Source organism: Platichthys flesus, chromosome 18 (assembly GCF_949316205.1).
Source record: "Platichthys flesus chromosome 18, fPlaFle2.1, whole genome shotgun sequence".
NCBI lineage: Eukaryota > Metazoa > Chordata > Actinopteri > Pleuronectiformes > Pleuronectidae > Platichthys > Platichthys flesus.
The window spans coordinates 13,369,447-13,389,807 of NC_084962.1; the positions used below are offsets into that span (position 1 = coordinate 13,369,447).

Sequence of the window (20,361 nt, forward strand, 5' to 3'; positions counted from 1 at the left end):
GGTAGAGATCACCGGCTTGTAGGATTTGTTTAAAACTGCATTGAAGCTGCTCTAGTGGCACTAGTTTCCCCTCGGTGCAATGACATCTATCTTCAATGATCTCACCTTATCTTAGACCTTGTGAAGACACTTGTATGGAAAAATGATAAAAACATTTTATATGAGCAGGATTGTGTCCACGGTATAATTCTTCAACAGCCCACTTCAGCAAGACGTTAACTGAGAAAAGTGTCTGGACTGCATAAATTTCAATTGTTGATTCCTTCTGGCTCCATCCATCTCTCCCACCTGCTGATTTATGATGCATTTCCCCGTGTGTTTTTCTCTTTGGCTCTCCTTTCGGGGCCTTGAGCAATGAGCTGGTCATGAATATTGTGGGCTGAGCAGTGAGCGCACGTGTCGCCTGCACACACTCGCTCTCGTGTGTCTCGTGTTGCTGCCCCTGAGCCTGTCCCTGAGAAGGAATTGCCTCGGTGACACTAAACTGTTGAAATATTTCAACATTGGACCATTACCGCCTTTGGCCCATGTAATTACACATGCTCATATTTGATATATCTATCCATGTTTGGACATACATGTGCATGAAGAGATATGTGTGGGTGCATTTGTGTTTTCTCACTCTGCTGTGCTGTATGCATGTGTGTTCACGCTCACGCCTGCGGTTTCTTGGATAGAAAGAAATGCAGTCAGATCAATACTCATAAATGTAATGCATTATGTTGAGCGTATTTCTGCCCTGTCAGAAAACACCTAAGAGAAGGTCCTAGTAGGTTTTGTAGACTTTTTACATCAAATGTTTAAAGCTATGCACCGTGATGTTGTTTTTGTTTCCTTACATAAAGTTAATACAATTTGTCCATGGGTGGCTCACTGACAGCCGAGTTCACTGTCTGTAGCCGTCTGATAGAATTCACAAACAGTATCGTCATCATTATAGCCCCGAACCCAAACATGTAGTAGAGTGTATGATAATTCAAGTCTCAACAGGCCCAGTGTCTCAGGGTCAATAAGTTCCACAAGTCAAAATGTAAGTGTCGACCAGATCTGCTCGCTTCATGCTCCTACCCTCCACAAAATGTCATGGAAATGGTTCACTACTTTATGAGTCTGTCAGGAAAACAGCAAAGAAGTAATGACCTCCTTGGCAGAGGTAATAACCTCATTTAGATGTGTATTGATGAATGAGTATAAATGAGTGAAGGGTTAATTGTGATCTGGATCTAGGAAGACTTCAGAATTGTGTTGCCTCAAACTGTGGTAATTCAAGCTCATGTCTATTCTCGTGGACCAAGCTTGAATACATGCCTTCGCCTCAGCCATCTGGGTCTGCCATGATTACTTCAATCCGGTCACGTCATTTCCACCACATTATTACAACATCACAATCGGAAATGGCCGATGAACAATCGTGATGTAGATCTCATTTCATCAGATTTGTTTATTTATTCAGAATAATGCCCCGGCTGTCGTGAACAGGTCCAATGTCTGCCAAGAAAACACTTACAGCCCCACATGGATCTGAGCTGCTTGCAGGAGATTCCCATCCTACCGTCAGCATCCTATTCTGAAACTCAGATTCAATATTTACCTGCAAATCCAGTAGCACTTGTTTCAACATGTTGTTGAACCTTCTGAGAAGGGCTTCCTATTACACTGGGCTATTTTTATGGGCCATCATCAGCCGGAACAGAATAACAATAAGGATGACGCAGTGGGCAAACATTTTAGCTTTAAATAACCACTGTTATTATCTTTATGAATTTGTCTTATTGCGGCTGTTTTCTAAGGAAATAACTTTTTAGATACTCGATAATATTTTAGTTGATCGCTGTTGTGTGGCGTTAGTCTTATCTGTTGATTGCATTTTCTTTGAACGTTTCACATTATGTGCATATACTCTAATGATAGAATGCTCTGAGTTATTCAACCGGCTTGATTCATATTTTTGTTATTATAGACAGTTGATTAATTTATAATCTGATTTAGAGATTTAAAGGTGTATATCCTTCAATTGCTGTTTTTTGGTGTTCATCCATATCAAATGGTTTTCAGTTTAGATTCGGCGAGACACTGAACTCTTCTGAGGTCTTTTCTCGAATCTGTGAGGATGAACCGGTCTGACCTTTTTAATCTGATGTATTTATTTTATGAGCGCTATATCTCCCCAGTCCCCTGGACACTCTGTGCAGAAACCCCAGGAGGGCACTATCCCTGAGCATGAAACCACCTCATCAGACACCAACGATCAAATTACATTCAAAGTTGCTTGAATGACGCTCCTTGGGCCGTCCTAATTTGTGAATCAGTGGTGGGGTGGCGACTGAACCTGATGACTCCGTGTGACTTTTGAGATTCTCAGTAAAGGAGGTGGCTGGGAACAAGAAGCGGCACCTGCTGAAGACTGTCACTTTGTATTAATCGTTTTAATCCTGTCTCGCTCTCACCCATTCCCCTCTGACCTCTGCAGGAGCAGCAGCAGACTGCCAAGGAGCCATATGGACTCAGCCTGGCCAAGTTGCCTACTGAAAAAGACGTCTTCATTTACGAAAGGTAATTACTTTCGAATGGTTGATTGGTGTTTATAGGGGTTGGAATGGTCCTTTAAGTTAGGACGAGTTTCACCAACCAATAATGAAGTAGTAAATTAATTTGACTCTAGAATACAATTCTAAAGGATGAGACAGTCAATGAGTTTCTGTAATAACATAAAGTTCATCTCAAATATTCAATGACATCGAATGAGTCGTTGTTACGACCGGCTGTCACAATGTAAGACAAAGTAATAATAATAAACTTTATTTAAAGAGCAATTTTCAATGTTACAATGATATAAAGAAAGAATAAAACAGTGGAACATGAGCAAAGAGAAGAAAGTCCTTCAAATAATATTTATATTAATATGATTAAAACTGTTATTAAAAGTTTCAAGAAGGGTTTTAAAAGAGACTTTTAATGAGCAGTGAATTCCATAATGTGGCGGCTCTCAGAGCAAAGGCTGGGTGGCCCCTTGTCGTGAGCTGAACCCTGAGACCAAACAGCAGGGCTCCATCTACACATGGTGGCTGATAGGGAACGTCATAGGTCCATAAATCTGAAACATTTTACTGCAATGATTAAATGTCTTGGATTTGGAGGTTTATCAAAAGAATTGGACAAATTTGGAAATTGGTGATGGAGCTCGATGAGAAGTTGATGAGTCACTGGAGTCGTTACAATTCATTCTTCAGGGAACTTGAATGCTGTCAACGTGTCTCACACCTGTCGACTGGAGCTGGTTTGTTTGGCCTTCAGCTCTCAGGACACTGTTCGTCTGTCTTGATTGTGTCATGTGTGAAGCAAACGCCTCCAAACTGTAAGAGTTCCAGTCTCATTTTCAGGCTGCCTCTGCCTATTTAACTGGTCCCGAGGAAGTTCTTTCCTTTTTTGATTTTTATTGACGATGCACCCGGAGCCCAGGACCGAATGGGGAGGAACAGGCATTCTGTGTCAGCAGCCCCCTCAGGGGAAATGACGGGGACATTGTCAACTCTACCCTGCTGTGTGCGTCGCACTTCTGACCTCACTGCTCTCTGTCCACTCCTTCCCTTCCCTCACCCCTGAATTTCATTTTATCTCCATCTCTTCTGATCCGTCTTGTCCTTTCTCCCTGAACGCTCCCGACCATGATGATGAGCCGCAGTGAATGGCCCCCATCAGGCTCTGAAACCGAACACCACTGTCTGTTCTCTGGATATGAACCGCACATTTGATGCAGTATGATGCCTTTAATGATACTTTAATAGCTTCTTTTTTTCCTCCTAACAGATGAAAGCTGTTCCACTCAGTCGTGTCTCTAAAGCTATTTGTACCATTTGTAGAATAACGAGAGAACTTCGTATTTTAGTAAACGCATTTATGACAAACATGGGATGATTCATGTCTGGGACATTTATTTGAAATTACACAACCACTGTATGTTCTGCGAAGGAACAGTTTTAGCTGAAGAGTGTTTCCAAGCAGTTTCCTTTTAAACAGTGAATTTTTGTTCTGAAAATTGCTTAATTTGAACAACTTTTGTCTGAAGAGATGAAAATTGCAAGAAAATGTATAACTTAAGAGAAATGCCAGACTTGTTACCCCTCAGACCTGCGTCTGATTTTTACTTTCCAAAAATATCTATTTTGACTTCTAAAGTGTATTTAAAGCAAAGACGTGAGAATAAGCTGTTTGGTTAAAAGCTTGTTTTCCCGGCAACTTCTATTTCTAATATCCTTGTCACATGTGCCTTTAATAACAGGCACGGCTTTGAGGTGTGATTGAAGCAGGGGGAGCTGATGACAAATCCAAATTGCAGTGAAGAATGTTGTTCACGTACTCGTATACATAATGGAAATGAAACGGCATTCATTATTGAGGCTGGACTCTGGAACGGCTCCAGTGATGCTGGCTGCAGCCATAGCTCCTCTAATCAATGCATTAATATTAAAAATCATACGCAGGAGCCAGAGGGGAACTCTTCACTCTTGCATGTTATTGTTTCATTGCAGAAGAAAACAACAACAGACGGGGAGGTTTGAGATTTGAAATGATGTGTTTGGAGTTCTCAGCTGTCATGTGAAGCTCATCTCCGAGTGTTAGAATCAAAGATGATGACCACATTTAACCGGTGCCTCAGAGAGAAGTGACACTGTTTTCTTCTTCTTCTTTTTTTCTGCAGTTTCGCACGTCTGGGCGAGAGCCAGCACAAAGTGGAGAGAACTGAACAAATAAACCTGGCGAACATCGTCTGCTTGTGAGTAAAACACGTTCACCCAAACACACGAAGAAAAAAAAAAGAAAAAACATCTGCATACAAACCCTTGGTTGCGCTAATAATCCGACCCTTTTTTAAATACCACTCAATGTTTCCTGCAGCCTTGGGACGAGTGAGCACAGTTGCTGGGACTAAGGGGTCTCCAGGGAGGCGTCTCGCTGTGCACAATTTAATCTTCATGTCTCACAAACAGCCACTCTTGTTATCCGTATTTCCTCGTCAGTCCACTCATCGCCCTGCTGCTCGCTGCAGCCGTGACCCAGCGATCACAGACTTTCTCCTCGGCCAAATCAAAAATCCAGCCACACGTTGGAAGGCACTGTGCAGAGATAAACGACTTGCACTGGTGCCCTCGAACAGAACATTTCTGAGACGAGATGCCTGATCGAGATTTCTCTTAACGTGCGTTGTTCAGAACTCTTTATTTCTCTTCTGTGCAAGTCCACAGCTAGAAAATCAGTTCTGTTGTTCAGCTTTTAAAGGCCAGAGCCGAGTCTTGCAAGGATCCATTTTTGCAAAACTGCAACAGCAAACCATCGTACTGTACCGGACCCATGACCCAGAATCTTCTCCCAGTTTGGACCCGTTAACCAACATATGTTCTTTGACCCGACCCATCAATCTGCTACATACTCAGTCACTTGCATCAAATGGGTTTTGGTTGTTGAGTTGTGTTCTCTGCAAAGTATCCGTCAAATTGTTTACACAACTTTTTCTGCGGAACCTCCACCTGGTGCAGGACTCGAGAAGAGCGAACAACAAAAAGAAGTCAAATCAGTGTGAATTACTTGTGGTTCACTTTGTGCTGTTTCCCTCTTTGTGGATCCTTCAACAAGGACATTCTGTTCAACAGTAGAGTACCAGTCACTCCACACTTGCTCCTCCATAAAAATACAACCATCCCATTAAAGGAAAATAGCCAACTGAACACCACTCTGAACAGATGAAAGATTCTTAAGCGATGTCTTTTGATGCAGACAGAGTCGAGAGGACAACAAGTGGTTGTGTCATTGTTTTTCTCTGGAAATGGATCCAGGTCACTTGTCAGTGTTTTCAGTTCATCTGGGGTCAACAGAACTGGAAGTTGATGGAAGGTCAATAAATGAAATCCGCTCTTAACCAGGATTGTTAGTGGGCTGTGATCATGTTTGTCCTTTTCTGGAAAGGTGCCAAAGCTAAGTGTTCAGAGGACGAAGGATTGAATGTTGAAATGAGTTGGTGAAAAGGTGGGAGAAGGTTCAAATCAATGAAAACACGATTCAGTCCCTTAGGAGACTGAGTGTCAGAATAATGTTAAATATAAGGATTTAAGGAAAACATATTTAGCTTTTTAATCAAGAAATATGTTTTAGACCTTTTATTGAAAGGACAGGGCAAGTGTGAAATAGGGAGAGAGACTAGGAGACAAGCTGCAGAGGGGCCGGGTCGGAATCGAACCTGTGGACCCTGCTATGCGACATATAAAAATTGCATACAAAAAAGCACTTCTGATTCAACATGGCTTTTCAAATGTCACAGAAAAGGTGACGGACACATTGATATTGGCTTCTGTGTGCGAGTCAGCCCTCAGCCAGCCGGGAATCACAACACCTGCTCATCCCTGTTCAGTCTGCATCTCCCCTCGTCCGCCTGTGTCTTCACCTCCCATCACTCTGCGCTGGATGAATGGACTAATGAATGGCCAATCCCGGTGCATGAGGGGCGGCTGGTGTTGCGCAACAGTGCCATTGTGAAGGGGGGGGGGGGGGTTACAGAACCTCAAACCCATTTTCCCTATCAGGAGCTTCTTGGCTTCTCACCTCCCTCTGCCGTGTGGCTCTGTTCACCCGCGGTGCAAAGGCACAGCGATTGGTGGAGATGGAATCAAAGGATATGACTCATTGGCCAGGATTTTCTTTTCCCTCTCTTTGAATTATTGTAAAATTTAAAGTAGCAGATCCACATGTATGTTTTTTATAAGTTTTAGGTAATTGCCCCACTTTTTTTTAATTGTGTATAAATTATGAGCGATATTTATACATTCTAAACTCGTAATACCCTCAGAATAAATTTGGCATGAGTTTAAAAGTGAGATTATGCAGAAATTATGCATTTGAAAAATATGTAAGTAATAGTTCTCGATTTAGAATGTCTCAAAACAATGAGACGAATACTTGTTAGAAATTTTGTAGACTAAATGTTTCCAACGGTGTTCAAACCCAGAGAAATCCGTAATTTGAATCAAGCTATCGGAACTTTTCATTGTGGTCGTCTTTTAGTGACGTCAGATCAGCTCTACCTGTAGCTCTGTCCATCGGTTACTCATAATGACTCATAAAAACGTAAGTACATCGCCTCAGGTAGATTTTCATCAGAAGACAAAAACTCCATTGTACACAGCTAACATGCACATGACACCATTTTCTCCAAACTGAAAAAGTTATTGTGACGCTGTAGGAAAACATGTTGGGAGCTGTGGGATCTCCCTGCTCCACTCCAGCACGGCTCACATCACTCGACATGTCGACAGAGTGAGATGATACCCTGTGAGAGCTGCTGAGATCTCAGTGTGACACATCGTAGCATCGCCCACTGAACATTGGAATCACATAAGATGAATATAAAGAGAGTTCATAATTTGAGTTTATATTCTTTCTCTAATTTATTTAATTAACTCCTTTTAAAAAATTGAAACTAAATGAACACATTCTAATTTCTCAACTATCTCTGATACATTTCCTTACATGATTTTGTTGAGTCCATTTCATGAAAAACTACCATTTTTAAATCATCATAATGTGTTTATTTTATTTTCTATTTACATGCAAAGATCGTCTGAATGTCGTTGGTTTCCATATAAATGTAATTACTATGAATATTTTGTTAACAACTGTTAACAACTATAGTACTTGGAAGCATCAAAGTTGGCTTCTATCCACTTAAGTTTATGCATATTTCCAATTTGTACTTGTGGAAACACAGAACATTTTTCCAAATCCACATTCTGCATTCTATCTGAAGCTTTACCTGCTGCTGCTCTCGGCCTCCTGGTTGCCACTGCCCCACAGGTTCACATCAGGTTGCTGGACCCCAATAAATACTGGCTTTAATATACATATTCAAAGACTGCATGAGGACGCTTGCTTGAGTTCATAATAATCCTAAAGGCTCCTTGGTGCAGCACAGCCTCCGTTGTGCCGATCATCGAGGGGGAGCCTTTGTAATGCGGCCATGTGTGTGAGCAGCATGTCACTGGGGCCCCAGCTGCTGTTGAACTGGTGGACTGATGCATTACCAGACACAATGATGCACCCTGAAGATGATGAGACATTTACAGTGTAGTTCCGGCCAAAATATGAGTAATTCTGCTGTAAAGGCCTCATCGCTGTTCTCTCATTGTTTCCATCAACAGCCCTCTTAATGCCCCGCCCTCTCCTGCTAAGGTTCACAAGATGTTGGTCCGATAAAAGGGTTAGGTTGGATTTTCCATGTGAAATTGAAACTTTCTCTACTATCCTATTCTAATATCCGCCATTTGAAGCACGCCTGTCTCCCTCTATCTTTTCTCACCAGGGAGCCGGTGTCCTGCTTCGAGGAGGACAGCATCTACGGAGTTTCCCCCCCGCAGGTCGACCGAGACAGCCGAGATGTGTTCGACAGCCACGTGCTGACGGGTCAGGGTCAGGTGAGGGCGCTGTGCAGGGACGACATGTTGATGTACAGGGAGTACGTCAAGAACAGATACATGTGAGACGTGGCTCTCAGCACTGACGCGTGTCTCTGGACTGTTGTCCCGTTCGAAGTTCAGACTTTCAGATGTTCTGGTATCAAGATTTTTGTTTCAAGGAAGAGCAATAGATTATTTTTGCTTAATTTACCCACGTCTTTATTTTTTCTGTTGAGAAACGCTCAAACTCAGTCACGAACCAGCCATAAGGTGCTTTTTATTTGTTTATTTGTTCTTGTAAATGCATTTTTAATTCCCAATCTTTTATGAAAGTTGATATATGCCGTATATTTCAAAAATGTGAATTGCTTTGTCTCAGTATTTTTGAATCCTACATTTTTTCTAATAAGATGCTTCTTTAAAATCCGCCTTTCTCATTTTGTCACTTGAGCGTTTGAGATATTTTTTTTAAAAGTCCTGACAGGAATGTACGTTTCTTTTTTTCTTTCTTTTAATTGGTCAGAAACTGTCTTAGAAGTCACACATGAACTGTAAATCTACAATCTGCTCATTTAATCTTTTTAAGGTCAGTCGAGTCTTATTTTGAATGTTTGATTCAACCTGACTTGTTGCTTCATCATCACACAAAACTCATGATACCCTATGTGTATATATATATATATATATATATATATATATATATATATATATATATATTGTGGGTTTTATTATGAAAATACCCATTCTCAGACATTCTCGGTTTACAGAACTGCTCTCTGATTTCTTCTTTTGTGTCAATGTATTTCCAAGATTTCAGCCTCTTATTGTGTGTAAATCTAAATTAAACATTTATTTATTAACATGTTGTGACGGATTTGAATGCTGTTGCCTCTACACGGTCATTGTTTCCCTCTTTTCTTTCTGGAGTTTCTTTTTATCTGAGGCCGTGTTGTTCTTTCGATCTTGTGTACGCGCACACATTATAATATTGTTCCTGTCGTGCGGCGTCTGTAACTTTTCATCGCTCTGCGGTTCCTCTTTCTCTTCTCTCTCTGTCACACTCTTTCAATAAGCAGCTGCATGGAGACTGTCTTCCCTGTATTGCACGCTCACTGACCACTGCTCTCCTTCTTTGCCTCGTGAGACTGGGGGGGGGCGCAGCCGGGTCAGAGGAGAGCTGCTTCAGCATGTGATGTTTCAAGAGTGGCAGAAAGAAAACTGCAAACATGTTTCCTTATTTCCTTATGTGTATTGATGCCTGGTCAGGCCACAAGAGAGAAATATGAATCCACGCGCCTGCTCTTCCTTATCATTCATCTCCGGATGCTTTCATTGGATTCTGTGGCTCAGGAGGGAGAGAGGGTGGTCCACTTAGCAGAATGTTGGTGGTTTGATCCCTGGCACCTCCAGCCTGCGAGTGTCCTCGGGCAAGAAAGCAAGATGAAATTTCTTATGATCCACAGTCTGTTGATTATTCTCCTTTTCCCCAAACACGTTGTTTTATTCAAGCTTTTAAAGATAATCAGGTGAAAAAGCAACAACTCTTGTTTCCACTGGGTTCTATCACAGAGTCATATTTAATGAGTAAAATCAGGATGAAAAAACAATTGTACCAGACTCACATTTTACGTAAAGGACGTCAGTTACATAATGTTTTGGCTTGAAATGTCAGAAATACAAATTCCCCCAGGGCAGCGCCACCCTGCAAACAGTTGTCTCACTGCAATATCTTCAAATTTAGTTAGAGTTAAACCCACTGTTGTATTTACTCGTAGTATTTGATGTAAATTTGATCTAAACACATGGTGACTTCTTGGAGGAGCGTGAACTAGTTTTCTCGGTTGTTTCATCCCCACATTCCCAAAAACGACACCAAGGACCTAACCAGTGTTCCCATTAGGGTCTTTTTAATCCAGCTCCAGTGGGACGAGAGAATCCCCTTTAGAAGACCAGTCGCTGGGTTTTCCAAACACTGAGGGTCTCTTTTTTTAAAGAAATGTTTGAATCCATCACCTGTGGTTCATTACTTGACTCATTCGAGTCAGGCCTTTCGACAGTAGCAGGTTCTTTGTTGTAATTATCATATAATGGAGGTCATGCTGACAGTGAGGCAGTGGCAGGTACAGTGGGTCAGACACATTAATCAGATTATGGGGCCGTGCTTCTGTGACTCATGCTCAAGGGATCTAATCATTTTGTGTTCCAGGAGTGTGTGTGAAGTGTCGAAGTGTAGCTGAGTGACTACAACCACTTCTCTTATAAGAAGTAGGTGAACTTTGTGAGTAAACTTGGGATGTACATCTTAGATCTAACTCGTTATCTACCATCCCCCATAAGGTTGTCTTACCATTTCTTGGTTTAACTACTAGAGATTTCCGTGCCTACATATCTATATACGGGTATTTTCACATCCAGGGGTGAGTCACGCAGCTCGAGTGTTTGTGTACAAGCATTTCAGCACCTTTAAAAAAAAAAAAAAAAAAAAAAAGGGAGAGTTGTTTTGAAGGGAAAGCAGGTCTTTTATATAAGGTTATGTTTTTCTCATGTTTTTATGTTCCTGGTGCCAGGTGTCTCATTACACCGAGCCTTCTCGGCACACATGGACACAGATGAATAAATGCATCCAGTCACTGATATTTTTGGAGGCTTGTGTTCTCGGTATAGCCCTCGTACAAAGGAAACCAGTTCTGTGTGGTGCCGGCAGTGCGCAATTCGGTTGAAATATAATGAGGAGAAGAAGAAAAGAAATCAGTGAGTTTAGTTTATTCCATCATAGAAAATGAGTTATCTTTGATCCCGTGTGTTGTCTGGTATCTGCCCAGGTCTTTGACATCGGCCACTCTGCACTTCATGTGTCCACTTAGCTTATGTATGAAGACAACTCTCCGTCCAGCCCCCGGACGGCTGACAATAGATGTTCAAGCAGCTGTTGCCAGGAAACCAGAGCTGGTTACCATATTGCGATTGCTGCTTTGAATCTCCCACTACGTGTCAGCCGCTGTCGCATGACATTCAGGTGTAACACATGAATACAACATTTCATCATAAAGATGTTGTGTTGCTTTAGTTAAAAACTGTAGAATAGCTGGAGCATTTAAATATGTCTGTGATTTGTGCTCCAGCTTCATATTCACTGTGTTATTACACGTTAGTTATCACAGCTCAGTGTAAAGGTTTCAATATACGACTGAAGCATGTAATACATTAGCATATTATTGCTATTGTGTTTCTATTAAATGTAATTTATGTATCATTTTTTTCTGCTGCCTTTGATTTCAGATTTGTATTTCATATCATTTATAGCCTTTGATTTTAAATGACGATATAATAGTTGGCTTCTTGTCTTTGATGTTTGTTCGACGGCTGTTTCAAATAAAATAAGTAGTAGTGTTTGTTAAAGCCCTTTGTTTTCTGTACAGAAGCATCTGTTATGCCCATATTGTGCTCTGAGTAATACAGTTCCCTGCTCCCTGTCTCATCACTTACTCACTCTGACTTGTTTGTAAGATGTAACTTTTACACTTACTTGTAATATTAGGTAATATAAGGCTGTGCTTTCTGCTGAATGGAAGATTTGAGAAGAGGGTCTGTAGTTCAAGGTTTAAGTTTAGTTTCAAGTCCACATGGATTAAAAACGCATACAGACCTTTGTCGAGTTCACCAGAAAAACTCTGTAACACTAAATGGGGTCTAAACTCTTCAGTGGGGCTGAGGAAGGGAGAGTATGGTGGGAGGTGTTGGACTGAAAACTGTGGATGATGGTGATGATGAAACCAGAGCAGATTGGTGGAAACGTACATTTCATCCGGATGACACTGTGTCGCATCTCACCAGTTTTTCACTAGTTTCTTCAGGGTTTCCCCGACATGCGATTCTGATTTCATCATGCGTTTGAGGAGAGAGGTGGAGTCCACTGAGAATGTAGAGGTAAGAGGAGTCTGCAAAACCCTGAAGTTTCAATATGAGATCCACTGGAGCCAAGATCAGAGCTCCTCCCTCCCACACTCTTTCTCTCTCTCTCTGGTGTGATGAGGGAGCTGTAGAAACAAAAATTACCCCTTTTGACACAGTGTAAAAAATGTATATAAACATGAGGGAGAAATTCTTTCCAAAATTTGAATAGAAATATATTTTAAATCCAAACAATATTCCAAAGTTGACCACAAAAAGAGAAAAATTTGAAATCTGTTGATGATTATGATGATACAAATCTGTCAATAATATCCACTTGGTAGCACCATGTCCCTTTGTGTATTTTCTATGTTGTTAGAGCTTGACCAATCACACTGTATATTTATTTCCTTAAATAAATGTATTTCCTTTTTTCTACATTGTAATGTTTAATAGAGAGAGAGAGAGAGGAATACAGAGGGAGAGAGGGAGGGAGGGAGGGAGGGAGAGAGACCACTGTAACGTCACTCGGGTTTATAGCTCTCCTCTCATGTCTTTGCTCAGTTCCCTCTCTGCTTCTTCATCCTCCTCCAACTCCTCCTCACATTCACCCTCCTCATCAAGCTGAACACCGGCCAATGCTTCACACCAGCGCTGCCCTGGGTGTCTGTCCCATGCGTGGGGAGCACATGCACAGTGAGGACTTCACCGCAGAGGAGTGGAACCGTTGCATCCTCTTTATTTGGTTCTTTGACACTTCGGCCGAGTGGCTCTGATTTCAGCTAAGATCCCAGCTTGTATCATTTTGTCACGGTAAGTTCAATTATATAGAGAAAAAAAGATGTATATCTAAACTCAAAAGAAAATGTCTCCTACTGTCTTTTTTTTATTCATATTTTATTACTAAAGATGAATTCCTTCTTTGAACTTAGATTTAATTTATTTCGAGGAATCCTATTCACTTTTGTTTTCCTTAGTTTTGTTGTTTTAAAATTATTAAATAATTTTTACAATATAAAGTTTGTGATTTCAGCACCATGGACAGCTCCTACGCTTTTCTCTGCTGCTAAACTGCTGTGATTACTTGGAACAGGAAAATCCACCCTAAGAATACATTTTTTTTTTTTAAATACTTCACTATAGAGCAGCAGTATGAAATACAAATCTGGTGGATTATCTTTCTAGCATTTGTATGACGCATGCAACAGATACTTTAAAAAAGATCCTGTTTATGCTTTGTTCTCAACTTATAACATAGAAAAGTGTAAACAATTTGCTTTTGATTAACTGGTCGACAATGACTTAATATCACCAGCTCCCCCAGTGATATCATGACTTCTGAGTAGAGCCGTTATTAATATTTACAAACCAATCTATTTGTCCCTCTTCTTCCTTCAGAACTAAGGGTCAACAGAGTGGAGATATGAACGAGTCGCTGGTGGTGAACGACTCCTCTGCGTCTCCAGGGGCCGGGGAATCTTTCTCCTGGATGGAGGCTGACTCTCCAGAGCACAACGGCAGCATGGAGTTATCCACCGCCCCTTTTGATTACCCCGTCAACCCATGGGACATCATGCTCTGCTTGTCAGGCACCGTCATCGCCTGCGAGAACGCCATAGTTGTAGCCATCATCTTCTACACGCCGACGTTAAGGACACCCATGTTTGTTCTTATCGGGAGCCTGGCCACAGCAGACCTCCTGGCTGGCATGGGATTAATCCTGAACTTTGTGTTTCAGTACGTGATCTCCTCTGAGACTATCAGCCTTATCACTGTAGGCTTCCTGGTGGCCTCCTTCACGGCCTCCATCAGCAGCCTATTGGCCATAACAGTGGACCGTTACTTCTCCCTCTACAACGCCCTGACGTATTTCTCAGAAAAGACGTTACAGTACGTGCACCTGATGCTAATGGGGACCTGGGGGGTGTCCCTGCTCCTGGGCTTGCTGCCGGTGCTCGGCTGGAACTGCCTGGACGAGCCGGACTCCTGCAGCATCGTCCGCCCTCTGACCCGGAGCAACCTCACCCTCCTGGCCACCTCCTTTTTCGTCATCTTCGTGCTCATGCTCACGCTCTACTTCAAGATCTGCAAGATTGTGTGCCACCACGCCCACCAGATCGCCCTCCAGCAGCACTTTTTCGCCACGTCCCATTATGTCGCCACCAAGAAGGGCGTCTCCACTCTAGCTATCATCTTGGGGACTTTTGGCGCCAGCTGGCTTCCCTTCGCCATCTACTGCCTGGTGGGAGAGAAGGAGTATCCGTCAGTGTACACCTACGCTACTCTGCTGCCGGCCACCTACAACTCCATGATCAACCCCATCATTTATGCCTACAGAAATGCAGAGATCCAGCGCTCCATCTATATGCTTCTCTGTGGCTGCTTTCAGGCCAAAGGAGCCTACCGGTCCAGGTCACCTAGTGAGGTCTGAGTAAGGGTTAGGGCTCTGTGTGTGTGTGTTTGTGTGTGTGTGTGTGTGTGTGTGTGAGGGAGTGTGTGAAAGAGAGACAGAGAGAGCAAAAAGACAAACCATCCAGTGGCCATTGACAATCTGCTTCAAGTTGAATGCTTTACAAACACAAGGGGGTGGGTTGATGCTATAGACACGTGGCTCTGTGCACACTTGACTTTGCATCTGCACTATACTTTGTCTCAACAAAAGTTAGAGTGTGAGATTTAAAGAAAAACGCTGTGAACAAGAAACACCTGTGAAAAAAAAACAAAAAACCTGTGAATGTAAATGAGAAAAAGGAATGACAAATCTTGCACTTTATTCAATGTCGTTGTTTTTTTTAAATGCCAAAGCAGTATTGTATTGCCCATATTGTGTTTCAATGGTTGGATGTTTGAGTATTCTGTGCCATTTTTCTATTTTGTAATGTATTGTATCTGATGTACATTTTTCTACAAAGAAATAAAGAGAATCTAAAAAACAGCTGTATCGTCTGAATCGTGTCTTCTCTCCACAAATTGGGGACCAAAAAGGCAAATAGCCCCATAACATGAAGACGTGAATCAAGCTTGGGTTTAGGTTAAGGTTACAATAAGTATCAGGGAAATAAATGTTAGTTAGACATCTGAAGTCTCTCTCTCTCTCTCTCTCTCTCTCTCTCTCTCTCTCTCTCTCTCTCTCTCTCTCTCTCTCTCTCTCTCTCTCTCTCTCTCTCTCTCTCTCTCTCTCTCTCTCTCTCTCTCTCTCAGTGAGTGGCACATAGAGATACGGGGACATAAGTGCTCTGTGGTCAAGTGTCTTTAGCCTCCCCTTCAGGATGAGCAGGTGAAACGCCTTTTCTTAGAACCCCTTTGCAATTTTACTATCACAGTGCTAGCACATGGTTGCATTGTTAAGATAGGACGCAGTCCACTGTGCTAGTACAGGAAATGAATCATCTCATCAACATCGACGATTAGGATTCAGGAGGAGAGTGGCCCACAGGCACGTGTATTTGTTTGTGAGTGCGACGTGCCGAGGTGATAATGAGTCCGCCTGCGCTTCGGCAGCTGGCAGCCACAAACACAGGAGTTTATCTGACGGGCTGTTTAAACAGGATCTGGTTGAGGGCTTCAGAGTTCCACACAGGACACAGAGTGCTCATGTGAAAAAGTGGCATAGTTCCATTGCTGGGTTGCTACTGCTGCTACACGAGTGACATAACTCAAGTGACAGAGGCACAGCTCCACCTTTAGTGTTCTACTATCTTATCTGCACCAAGGAGGTTATGTTTTAGTCTTCTCTTGTGAGTTTGCAGGATTACGCAAAAAACACTCAACGAATTGCATGGAGAGGTTGTGCATGGAAGATTTTGGTGCAGATCCTTAACTTTACGAGATATTTCATCATTTCCGTAGATTTCTCGGATAATAAGTAATGCATGTGTGCGATTTGGTGCAGATTCAATGTTGAAATGAAGCTAGCGTAAGTTCAGTCAGGAAGACTTAACCTGCAGACGATCAGCTGATCAGGGGTGTTCCTATACATAGGAACGCCCAATGGAGGACTTAGCCTGCCTAGTGATCAGCTGATCGGGGGTGTGCCTTATCATCCAATCAGGTCGGGCGCGAGCTCTGTCAGCCAGTCATCTAGCAGCTGCCTAACTTTAAAAGTCCCTTTCCTCTCTTCCTCAGCCTGCCATCATTCAGCGTCTCACGAAACCCCTCCTCCACCTCATTCTCCTCCCGGCTCGAAGGACATTCACCTCATCCGGACCCCGACCTCAACGGATTACGCCAACGGATCAAGGATCATAGCAGCACCCAATCATGGTGGCAGCTGATCATGGACAAAGAATATTCAAAACTGCCTATCAATATACGATTACTAGTGGCATTCATTGCACTTCTGTCCATCCTGGAAGAGGGATCCCTTGCATGCGTCTCTTCCTGAGGTTTCTACTTTTTTCCTGTCAAGGTTTTTGTAGTTTTTCCTTACCCTTGTGAGGGTTGAGGGCAGAGGATGCCACACTAGCAAGTTCAATAGGACTACGAGCATAAGATTTGCCTTCCAAACTTACATTAGATGTTAAACCACCACCAGTGTCTAGACCCCGGGGGGTATTCCTGTTCGATGTTCTGCTACACTCCCTTCTAAATCCTGATATCTCACAGGGGTCTAAAATGCCAAAGACTGTTTAACATTCACATTTCTGTGTGTGTAAAATGTAAGTAAATAAAATCTGTTAATTGGAAATCAAGTCTCTCCTGATTGAAATGGTGAATTTAACTGTGGAATGTTAGGCCTTGGCGGAGATATGGGCTCTTCTGAGTGTCTCAGTTTTTTTTTCTTATGTCTTAATGACGTCTCAAACCAGCTTTTATAGTTTGCCATTCACACACACACACACATTCGTATAGTGCTTTTCTTGTGCAGCACTTTCTGTATATCTCATGGGCTCTGTGTCTTGCCCATGGACACTGCGGCGCATCGAATGGGAAAGACGGGGATCAAACCGCCGACTTTCTGGGTAGTGTACAGCCCGTTCTATCTTCTGAGCCACCACCAATCTTGGTGTTTCTCGTATTTGATTCCTTTTTGTTTTGGTTTAAGAGTCGTCACAACTTTTAATTTCTTGCAATATGGAAAATACTCTGCACAGTCGTTTATGCAACAGCTTCAACTCCCTCGCAAACTGTTCTGCATCCAGCTTCCACGTAGGTTCCCACACAACACTTGAGATGCCCTCTTACTCATAGTACAATTTAAATATGTGTAACAACAGGCTTTACCCTCCGGCATATATTAACTCGGTGATTCCCACTTTGAACATGGCCTGTGACACCCATGCCTCATGAGCACAGTTACGTAATAATTGAAAATTTAAATATATATAAATGAGTTATATGATTGACTGCTCAAGATGAATTGTAGAAAAGTTTGTAAATGGAAAGACTTGATAAGATGAATTAGGAGCGATAGGTGCTGTGTAAAATATCTTATGTGGCAGAGTAAGATAATTAAATCAAAGATGTTCAAAGTTTATTAAAATACTTGGTCATATGCAAAGATACTAGTAGAAGTCTGGAGGTCTTAAGGTAGAATTGTATAATACATATGAATAAACAATGTAACATACTGTAAGGTGTTTTTTGAATTTTTTAAATATATTTATTATCTTGTTGTATAGACGAAGAATTGATATAAAGAAGAAAAGAGAAGAAATAGACAATAAAGCAAACAGACATGGCTGCGTGATTACTACACTTGATACTTGAATATAGATCATGTTTCTTTTGTTTTAAAAGGAGTCTTTATGCACGATGAACCTTTAGATTTGAGCCCATGAGACGGCGATGCTGTAGCCACCATGTCATTTTCAGCCGGTGTGTACTTCACCTGGGATCCTTTCAGAACACATATGACCAAACAGGACTGCATCTCTTTTCCTGTTTGTTTCTTTGGCCCCGTTATAGAGCTCAGCCCGACTCAACGTGTCTACCACAGCTCTCACACAACAACACTTCCTCTTCACGTGGCCTATCAGCCATAATGATGTCCAGTTTGAGTTCGGCGAAGCCTTCAGTCGTTTTAAGGCAGACCACAAACTGGGGGAAAGGTGAAGGATGGCGCGGGCCACTAATGGACGCGATCACCGTGAGAGCAGAACATGTTTGTTCACTCAGGGTTTGTTTTCTGCACCTTAACAGATGTTGCTTTCGGCCGCTCTCTGTGGCAGCCAGCCACCTGTTTGTACACATGGCGCCATATATAGTCCTTAACGATTCATTCTATAAGTTGTCATGTAACTCATTTGTAGATATTAAAGTGACAATTAATCCAACATGACAATATTTATGAAAATGATTGCTTTTTTATATATTTTTGTAAAGGTAGTAATATATATTTTTCTTTTACATCAACAGTCCACTTAACCCGGTGAACAGAAACATACAAACTCGGCCATTATAGAAGAAAAAGGTTCTTACAGTTGTGAGTGTAGATTTGTCAAACACAGTTATAAAGCCAGATGGGTAGAATTTAGGTTTGGTTTCCATTCAGTGCCATGCACTATTTACAGTACACCATGGACTGTAAATAACAAGCTCATGTCTACTCAGCGGCGAGGTTAATATTAACAACTATGAAATTCACCTGTAGACTTTTATTTATATGACAGCCATTAGACTAAACAGCGGCCAGAAGCAGTGTTTGAATTATGTAATGCTTAATCAGAGCAGACCTGAGCAGCTCTCCAGGCAATTACCAAAGTACACAGTCGCAAGATTCCCTCATTAATAACATTAATTACAGTTGTATAGCAACATTACTATTACTGAGTTAGACATTAGCTCGATGGAAAAGGCTTTGGCGTTTCCAATTGTTTAATCACACTAATTGCTGTTTCATGCTTCGCTCCTGGGCCGTTGCTTTATATTCATCTGGACGTGATGTCAGAGGAATGTTTGAGATGCAGATGGCAGAAGAAAAGACAGACTAAAAAAATCGATAGAGGCGTTCGTCTCTGACCGGACTTCATGTGAAGAGCAAAGTGGAGTCCAGGGAAAATCATTGAAATCTCCTGCATGGTGATTATTACACACTGGGGTTTACCGAGACAAACACACACACATGTAGACACACACACACACTCACACATACACCCACACCTCTTTTCTCTTGAAAAAGCACAGAAAAGCCGACATCAGCTGCATGAATTCTGCTTTGCAATGAAAGCTATAATCATTTGCCTTTGTCCCCCTGCCTGTGTCTGTTCAAACAGTGGTGTGCGTATGTGAGTGTTTGTGTGTGGGTGTGTGTGTGTGTAGTCCAGATGTTACTCATGTTGTAGAGACCTAAATCTCATTATGAGGACTTGTCTTCCTTGTGTGAACAAAAAGAAAATCCCCATCATAAATCATGAAAATTAGAATTGTAGTTCAACTTGTGTGTGTTTGTGTACCTGCGTGTGTGTGTGTGTGGGGGGGGGATGCGTGCGCTAGTTGACACAGGACTGTACTGTATGAGTGTGCTTGTTAGTAACCTGGCTCCGACCAGGATTGTGTCATGTGCAATTTACCAGATTGTGGGTGGTTGTGCATGTGCTGCCTTTATGTCTGTATCGAGTGTGTGTGTGTGTGTGTGTGTGTGTGTGTGTGTGTGTGTGTGTGTGTCTCTGTGTGTCTCTGTGTGTCTGTGAGAGAGAGGGAAAGGCGGGAGGGACAATAACCCCCCACTCTGTGCTGTGTTGGGTTATTGTGTTGGTGGGTGACATTTTTCAAGGCACATAGAGTTTAATAAGCACTTGAATACATGATGTAAATATAGAAAATAGGACAGTTTTTCAAGGGCAGATACAAATTATATCTAATGCTCTCATTTACAGGAAGAGGTTCCCAGGTTGAATCCCAGTTTGGCTGTGTTTCTGTTTCTGTGTTTCCGACCAAACGATGATGTAATAAAACAGTAGAACACGTGGGTTGTGGGTATTTGGAACTCCTCTGAAATATCTTTTAAATTAAAAGACTAACCAGCTGCCACGTTAGGTTGTTACTTGCTGGGGAAGCAGTTTACATACGCAAAAAACAAACCCACGTA

The 20,361-nt window shown here is 42.0% G+C and overlaps 2 protein-coding genes across 2 annotated transcripts in view; both read left to right on the top strand.

Annotated features, from left to right (window-relative positions):
* Window positions 1-9,301, top strand: part of fig4a (FIG4 phosphoinositide 5-phosphatase a) — a 33,975-nt gene extending 24,674 nt beyond the window's left edge. The window contains exons 22-24 of the mRNA XM_062411266.1: window positions 2,471-2,553; window positions 4,700-4,774; window positions 8,348-9,301. Of these exons, the coding sequence (XP_062267250.1) occupies window positions 2,471-2,553; window positions 4,700-4,774; window positions 8,348-8,525 (336 nt within the window). The 3' untranslated portion in view covers window positions 8,526-9,301. The remainder of the gene's footprint in view (window positions 1-2,470; window positions 2,554-4,699; window positions 4,775-8,347) is intronic.
* A 3,631-nt stretch (window positions 9,302-12,932) lies between these two features.
* LOC133973648 (G-protein coupled receptor 6) lies at window positions 12,933-15,221 on the top strand. Its single transcript, XM_062411630.1, has 2 exons — window positions 12,933-13,145; window positions 13,731-15,221. Exon 2 carries the CDS (start codon window positions 13,756-13,758, stop codon window positions 14,761-14,763), a length of 1,008 nt encoding a protein of 335 aa, XP_062267614.1. The 5' UTR covers window positions 12,933-13,145; window positions 13,731-13,755; the 3' UTR covers window positions 14,764-15,221.
* The last annotated feature ends 5,140 nt before the right edge of the window (window positions 15,222-20,361 follow it).

Coding starts and splice junctions, on each gene's coding strand:
- LOC133973648 (XM_062411630.1), top strand. CDS start 13,756: ATGAACGAGTCGCTGGTGGTGAACGACTCCTCTGCGTCTCCAGGGGCC.